Source organism: Giraffa tippelskirchi, chromosome 13, assembly GCF_054371585.1.
Source record: "Giraffa tippelskirchi isolate mGirTip1 chromosome 13, T2T-mGirTip1v1.2.pri, whole genome shotgun sequence".
NCBI lineage: Eukaryota > Metazoa > Chordata > Mammalia > Artiodactyla > Giraffidae > Giraffa > Giraffa tippelskirchi.
Window position 1 is genome coordinate 103418704 of NC_137287.1, and position 8227 is coordinate 103426930.

Genomic DNA, 8227 nt, shown 5'->3' on the forward strand with positions numbered 1-8227 from the left:
TTTTCTTACATTTTTATTTTAAAATATACAATACAACAGCAACATGTCCTTCCCTTGCACCCTAACCATGTAATTTCTATTCTGAGGGAACCACATAACTGCACGCAAATTATGGCTTATTAGACACCTATCTTTGCTTCTCACTTTAATGTATCTTGAAGCTTGTTCCAAATCAGCGTTCAGCTTCTTCATTCTTGATTACAGCTGTGTAATATTCCACTATTCGGAGTTACCAAATTCTTTCATCTACTCTGGACATTTAGTTTCTGATTCCACCTCCCTACTTCCTAGGGCCATCATGGAGAAACCCCAGCAATTTCTACTAAAAAAAAAAAACTCAAAAGGATGCAAAACCAGAGGTTTGGGCCAAATGTGGCTTATATAAAGTGTTTTGTTTAGCCAACATTCACGCTTTTTTTAATCTCCTGAATTAATCAGCAGTATTTAAAAACCAGAGGATTCAACTTAAAAAATCTAAATTTCTAGGTCTCGAAGAAAACACAAGATCTGGCCATGGCAGCCTGTGTCCCCATATTTAACTATCGGCCGCAACCAAATGGAGTGCCCTCTCCAGCCTGCCCTGACGTCATTTCAAGGAGGGAACACTGCCCCTTCATAGATGGTACTCCAAAAGGAGTGGCATACCTTCCATTAAGGACCAAATGAGGTAAAGACTAGAAGCTACTATTCATTTAGGTAACATGTATTGAGCCCTTGAGGCACACAGAAGACATCCCTCACGGCACATTCACATTAGGATTGCAGACCCGGAAGGCAGCCAGGAACTCTAAGCAGCGCTTAGGGTTCTGCTTTCAGAGCCCATGGAGTCGCATCCTGCCTAAGCAGAGCACGGTAGGACACAGGCTCTCATCCATCGCTGGTGCAGGACTCTGCAAGGCCTTCCTGACTCCAGAGCAGCCGAGGGGGATGATAAGCAGCACCCACTCTGGACTCCATCCTGGGGGTGAGCAGGAAGATGGGCCCCGATGGCAGTGCGGGGGGACTGTGTGTCTGCCTGGGCTGAACCACGAAGCACTAACATTCTGTCCTTCATCCAGCACAGGAGCCTCCTATGAGCCTCCTGCTTTATTCCAATTCCGTTACACACACTGCTTGAAAATAGTCTCTCTCCTTCTGAGAGGAATGCTGGAATGAAGCTCCCACTCTTCTCCCTCCAGGCCCATTTCAACAGCAGGCCATTGTTGAGAAGTGCCTGTTGCAGTCCTTCTCACACCCCCACTGGCGCTGCCCCCACCCACCTCCTGGGGGCTGCCAGGGCCTGTCAATGGGCCTTGTGTCCATCCAGCCCCAGTGGTCAGGCCGGCAGATACTGGTGTAGGCTGAGGGTTCCCTCCTGCTGTCACAAAGTAGCTAAGTGCTACAGACAAAGAAGCTTCATACATGGCTATGGCTACATTTCTCACACCTGTCCCCTTGCAGGGTAGATCCTGTCCTTGCAGGTTTCAAGGCTGGAGAGTTCTGGGTCCTCCGTGACCCCAGGGGAGGATGCTGATCTTAGGTTCCCCCATCTGGGTTCTTAGGTTTCATCCTTTCAAGATGACCTTGAGAGCTTTAAGCTCATCCTGGTTGAGGGGGGTCAAGTTAAAACCCTTCAGCTCCGGTTTGCCTAGGGGAAGAATTCATCAGTGAGTCAGGGCTCCTGCTGTCCAACCTACTGGCCCTGGAGTCTAGCCTGGGAAAGGGGCTTACATTGCATTCATGCTGCCAAAAACTTGGCCTTGAGGTCTGACACAGAAGGGCCTCAAATTCTGTAAAGCACAGAACGAGGAACATCAATACCTGCTCCTGAGTCACCAAGAACCTGCAGAGTCATGACTGCTGTGCAGAAGCCTCCTAATTTGTGCCAGACTGACCAATCTGGAGTAGTTAGGTTTACCTAGAAATTCAGCTCTAACCTGGACCACCTGACTGAGGCCTTCTGACCCTTAGTCAGATGTATCCTGGCCCCCACAGTCACATCCTGGCATAAAATGTGAGACACTCCATGCCATTCCTGTGCCTGAAAAGAACTTGTAACAGGAATAAGATCCCACACACTTCCTGTCCATTCCATCTCTGGTCAGCTCAAGACAACCCTGCCCACTTCCTACAGCTTTAGTGCCACTCACCAGCTGCCCACCCCAGCCTGCAAAGTCTGTGCTGATACTGTCTCCCCTCCTGGTTTCCAGCCCCACGCTTAGCCCCCAGGCCAATACCTTGGGCCTCAAAGAGGCGATTGACCTTCACTTTAAGTTGTTTCCGGAGTCTTTCTATTTCTTTATCCAGATGTTCCTGATCTGAAAAAATGAGACAGGCAAACAAGATGAGGTTACACTACAGACAGACCCAAAGATACCAGCCTCTGCCCAGCCCCACTGAAGGCAGGGGTCTGAGCATGCGGGGATGAAAATGGGACTTGGGAGACCAGCTGAGGAAAAAACTAAAGGCTAATGAAGGGACATGGCCTACCCCGACCACTGAGTGAGCCCAGAACAGGGCTGAGCACACTAGTTTCCCAACTCGCAGTGTATCAACCTGTTTTCATTATGCAAAGTACCCTGGGCAGTGGATGGGGAAGGCAATACCAGGATTTTAGGTCACCTTCTCACAATGAAATTATGGAAAATTCAAATTTAAGAATAAAAGACCCAGCCTATCCTAAGATGGATGGAAAACAGGCGGTTGACGAAGTTTACAAACCCACATCCATCCAGGTGAGGAGTTTTCACAACAGCAGGATTGTGGTAACTGTGACCTGAACAGTCAACACTCTGTCTCATGCTCACACTTTAACCTAATTCATGGCAGGGAAGAGAAGGCTGTCTTACAGAATGGACTGTGCCTAAAAGGAGATGCATCATGAGAAGTGCACCCAACTGATGACACCCAACCAACTCCATCTGCTGTTTTCACCCGCTCACGAGTGACATTTTGTCTTTCCCACAGACCTTCATTCTTTCTGATGGTGATAAGCCCTGACTAGCTAAGCATTCTGGCCTGGGCAGTCGCTCTGGTTCTCATTGTAAATGAATAACCACCACCTCGCATGAGCTTGTTTAGCCTGTGTCCATCCCTGAGAACCAGAGATGCTGTCCTGGAACCCTTCTAGGTCAGTGACAAGACCACACTCACAGGCCAAGAGAGCCGGGGACCTGATCTTCAAGTCAGGCAGGCGAGGCCCTCTGGAAGCTTACTCTGAGCAGCCTCCGGTCCCTCCGCAAGTGCAACGACAATTCAATTTTACAACCATGATATTAGTGTATGTTTTTCTTTTTTTAAAAAAATGTTTATTTCTTTAACTGCGTCGGGTCTTAGCTGCAGTGTATAAGCTCTGTTGTCCTTTGGTATGTGGGATCTTAGGTCCCCACCAGGGACCAAACCCGAGTCCCCTGCACTGGAATGTGGACTCTCAACCACTAGACCACCAAGGAAGTCTCTAGTGGATGTTTTTCAATGGAAGTTTCTCCTCAAAGCTGACCTACTTTCCTTTGATAGAATTTCAGTTTCAGCAGAGATAGAGTTACCCTGTTTTCAGGGACAGAGGCAACCATGCTGCTGGTTCTCTTGGCCCACATATTTTCAGGGTGAGGAAGAGAAAACATGTGTAACCTGCCCTTATCCCAGCCAAGGACCCATCTGCAGCCTGACTTTTTGCTTTCATGACATTTCTCCAAAGAGCCTCTAAGATCACAGTGGTGAGATCTGTTGTGCACGCTAGTGTGGCAAACTTGAGAGCTTCACCCTCCTCAAACCTCCATCTTCCACCCTGATGCTACTACAGGGGATGTGCAAATATGAGCACGTGCCTTAGATCTGACCAATGAGGTATCAGCAGACGGTCTTATTTCCAAAACAGAAGGCAAGGCCATATATGGAGAAAGCCCTCCTGCCTTTTCTCTAGCCTGGCTCTCAGACATGAGGCCTGCAATCATGACACAACCACCAAGAGAATACATTAAGTTGACTCTGTTGAGCAGCTGTGCCAATCCTGGACTGCCCATCTCTGGACAACTTCTTACATGAGATGAACAGAAATGTATTTCCTTAAGTCCTACTAACTGCTAGATTTCTGTTATTTGCCGTCCAACTCATTCCTCAATGACAAGCATTATGCTAGGTACATATATTATTTTATCTCAACTTTATAAACTGTGCTATGTAAATGTATCCCCCTTTAGAGATGAAGAAACAACTCAGTGGCACAGCAAAGATTAAAATGTACACAGCCACCTCCCATCAAGCTGCCAGAAGCTGGAGCAGGGGTGGGGAGGGTGTGGCATGGGGCTGGGGAGGGGTGCTGTTCCTGACCCCTGCCCAGGAAGCTTACCTTTCTCAATCATTTCCTTTGTCTCAGGGTGAGGCATACTGATAAACATGTTCCCAAAGCAAACCATCACGTCTTCTGAAATGACAAACAGTCATTCCTTCAACAAATATTCTGATGCCAGGCATTGCTTTAGATGCTGAAAACACAGCAAAACAGGACGAAATCCCTGCCCTCCTAGCTTATGTTAGAGTGGAGGAGAGAGAATAAACAAAAAAGTCAAGATAATAAAGATATGATTCGTCAGACCCTGAAAGGTATCTTACAGAATACTAAAGCAGGGAATGAGAGATGGGGAATGCCAAAGGGAGGAGCCTGTCATTTATTCCAGGCAGTCTGGGAAGGTCTTGCAGATAATGTGCCATTTGGGCAGAGACCTGAAGAAAGTGAGGCGTGTGTAAGCCCTGCAGACACACATCTAGGGAAAGAGCGAGCCAGGCAGAGGAACCAGGAACAGCAAAGATCAGTAATGTGCCAGTGTGCTAGGAACAGCAAGGAGAGCAGCAAGGGTGCAGCTGATGAGTGAGCGCGAGCAGAGGAGACAAGGTGGGAGAGTTCAAGGAAATCGGTTTACATGGGGTCCTGCAGGACTCTGGATTTTACTCTGGTGAGACAAGAAACTGGAAGGTTTCAGGCTTTCCAGTGCACTTTAAATGCTTGGTTCCTGAGGCCCTTCATCATGGCCTGGCCTCTGCCCATCTCTCCAGCATGATCACATGCCCCTCCCCTACTGCTTCCTCTATTACTTAGCCTCATCTAAAGAGCCGCCATCCCATTCTCCAAGACCAACCCTGTGTTCACTTCCTTCTTCAGCTTTCTCACAATTTTCAATTCTGTATTTATGCTGTTGACTCACCGGTAGAGCACAGGAACAGGAACTGCACTGTTGTTATACCCCCGGCACTTTCTCAGTGTCATCGATAAGCTGGCAGCTAACAACCTGTCACTGAGGTAAGCAACTGAAACCCTGAGCCACAGTCTATGTCAGACCTGCAATACTGTCTCTCCCATCTCCACGGGCTGTGTCACACACCTGTGGCCTCCTGCCTGGTCTCTAACAGGGATAAGTCAAAGGCATTAGAAGGTAAACTGAACAGGCCTCCTGGGCTGCAGCGACAAAGCTAGACTTACCAGTGAGGCTGAGATCCTTCTGCAGGGCCCTCAGGCCCTCCCGGTTCCGGTTCCTTTTGGTATCCAGGTCCACAATCTGAAAAGCACAGGGGCAGGAGGGAACTCAGTTACCTCCTACCCCGGTCTGTACACCCAACAGACCAGGGCTGTTAAAACCTAACAAAGACGACAAGGCATCATTCCTCGGTTAATTCCAACGTCCTGCCTCAAGTGGACAGATATGTGAAGGTACTTCTTCCCCCATTCAGCTTCCAGCTCCTTAAAGACAATGCTTGATCCAGGTGTCTTCCCCCACAGAGGAGGTGCTGGGGAAATGTCTAATGACTATATGGGTAATTTTTTATCATCATACACGGGAGCACTAGCTCTCAAGCTTCAAGGCATTTCAGAATCACCAGGGGAGCGGAAACCACTTCCTGAACAAGCTCCTCCAGCTGATTCTGACCGAGTATGCTGAGAAACCCAACAATATTATATCAGAAAGGCACGGGTATTGGCACTGAGATGGTGGTCACAGCACAACGGCTACTAAGGAAGTGAGGTGGCAGTGCCAGTATACTGCCTGGCAGTGGAACACCCAGGTTTGAATCCTGCAGCTTGCTATGAGCTGTGTGACTTCACCTCTCTGAAAAACAGGCACAAGTAGAGGACCCACCACCAAGGTTATTAACCTAGGAACTGAGTCAGCACAGTACTTGATACACAGTAAGTACTCAATCAACTTTAACTGCTATTTGTCAGCCAGCACACCTTGATGCAGTGTTTACTAGGCTCTCCCTTAATACCCAACTGACCAAGCATCCAATCATTCTAACTGGAGATGAGGAGTCTGAATCATTCTTGATCCCTCTTACACCCTCACCCCTATACTTCAGCATCATGGAGGCCATCTCCAAATGGAGATGACCCATCACCATCCCTAGGCCCAAATCCATCCCTTACATGGCCCCTCATTTACCCCTTGCCCCCTTATAGTCTATGCTCTACAGAGCAGCCAGAGGGATCTTTCAAAGCCTCAATCCATTATATCACACTCTCTTCCCACCACAAACTCCCTTAAACTCCCTGTGCAGGTCTCCATGGCCCTCCAGTGGCCTCGGCCCCACACTTCTCCCACGTCCGGACTCTTGCGCGATTACTAGACCACTCAGACTTCTTTCCTGCTCCTCTGCTGGCCTGGACTGGAGCGGTGCAGCCCAGGTCGGTGTGGGGGCCCAGAAACTGCATTTTGAAAAAGCGGTCCAGGCAAACCAAAGGCCCAAAGGGTAATGGGTCGGGATCCGGAAAGCTGGGCAAAGGGCAGAGGAAAGACGGCGAGAGAAGAAAGGCCTGGCACAGACAGGCTTAATATGTGCCAAATACAGGAGTCGACATTTGGCCCACATGGTCTCACAACCGCCTGGTCTGTCGTCACAGCCCTTGGCCCACAAGACTAGGTCAATTCACAGCGAGCCCAAGCTGGAGCCAGATTCCGGACCCTGCGCGCTGCCCTAGGAGCTCGCAGGCCCAACCGCAAAACCCGGGCCTCAGCCCCGCGAACAGGCCTCCTACCTGCCGTTTGTCCGCCAGCACCTCCTCGGCGAGCTCCTCCACCTCCACCAGGTACCGCAGCACCCGCTCCGCGTCGGGCGACAGCATGATGCCTGCCAGCCGCAACTCCGCTACGCCACGATCCTATCGAACTCACGTCCGCCTCTGCTCCGCTGCAGCTCCGTTCGCGCACGCGCCGCTCGCACAGGGCTTCCGGCACGCATGCGCAGTTAAAAGAAGAACGGAGGCGCGCAGGCCCCAAACCTCGCGCGAAAGCGGACGCGAGAGGCGGGGCCTAGCTTGGGGGCGGGGTTGGAGCGCCCCCTGCAGGTCCAAACCTCCTAACCTCGCCCTCCCTAAGGGTAGTTCTTAGGCGCTGAGGATGCGAAGAGAACAAAACGAAGTCCCTGCCCCTCGCGCAACTTCATCTAGTGGGTAACATGAACAATTGATGACAAAACAAATAATTATATACTATGACAGGCAGTGATAGGGCTTTGGAGAAATCAAATCATTCTTCTCCTGCCTGAAGAGCACCAAGGAAGCAAGTGTAGCAGTTTCTAATTTATAAAATGAGAGTGAATAAAAATCCTTCTCATTGTGTTTCCGCAGGATTGGAAGGAGGCAGGAGTCTTAAAATTCAGTTTGACCTCTACGTTCACTGAGCCCTTGTGTTGGACCCAATGTCAGGAATAGCTGACCTAGACCCAGGAAGGGCGGTGAGTGATGAAGTGCCAGCTCAGAAGAAAGTTGTATGAATGCTGGAAAGTGAATCATTGTGGGCTGAAGGAGCTGGGAAGATCCCCAAGAAGAAGCAGGCAGGTGGAAAGTGGCTGCCCTTCCGAATCAGAAGATTCCCTAGGGGCCGTCACACCCAAACCCCTCATTGTACAGCTGGAAAAGCCAAGGTTCAGAGGGTGGTGAGGGTTTTAAAGTCAACAGCAGACCCAGTATTAGAGCTCTGACCTCTTGTCTCCCTGAGTCCAGCTTGTATTTCTCTCCTTTTGGCCACTGTAACCAAGCCCTTTCACACCCCTTGCCTTCCTTGAATTTCACAACCATCTTTGTATGGGTGGGTTATTACACATCTTGCAGCTGCACACTGAGGCTTGCTCTTTGTCCCACAGCAAGTCAGGAGCAAACATGGCCCAGGAGTGCTCAAGCTTCCAGACCACAGCTGTTTCTGGATCCTGGAACAAAAAAAAAGGCCCCCCACCAAGTTGTGGCCCCAAAAGTCCTCAA

At 49.7% G+C, this 8227-nt stretch overlaps 1 protein-coding gene across 1 annotated transcript; it reads right to left on the minus strand.

Annotated features, from left to right (window-relative positions):
• Positions 1-7157, minus strand: PDRG1 (p53 and DNA damage regulated 1). The gene is made up of 5 exons (XM_081559570.1): positions 7007-7157; positions 5456-5531; positions 4328-4402; positions 2217-2297; positions 1-1627 (listed from the first exon to the last, which is right to left on the minus strand). Exons 1-5 carry the CDS (start codon positions 7091-7093, stop codon positions 1545-1547), a joined length of 402 nt encoding a protein of 133 aa, XP_081415696.1. The 5' UTR covers positions 7094-7157; the 3' UTR covers positions 1-1544.
• Positions 7158-8227: the final 1070 nt, after the last annotated feature.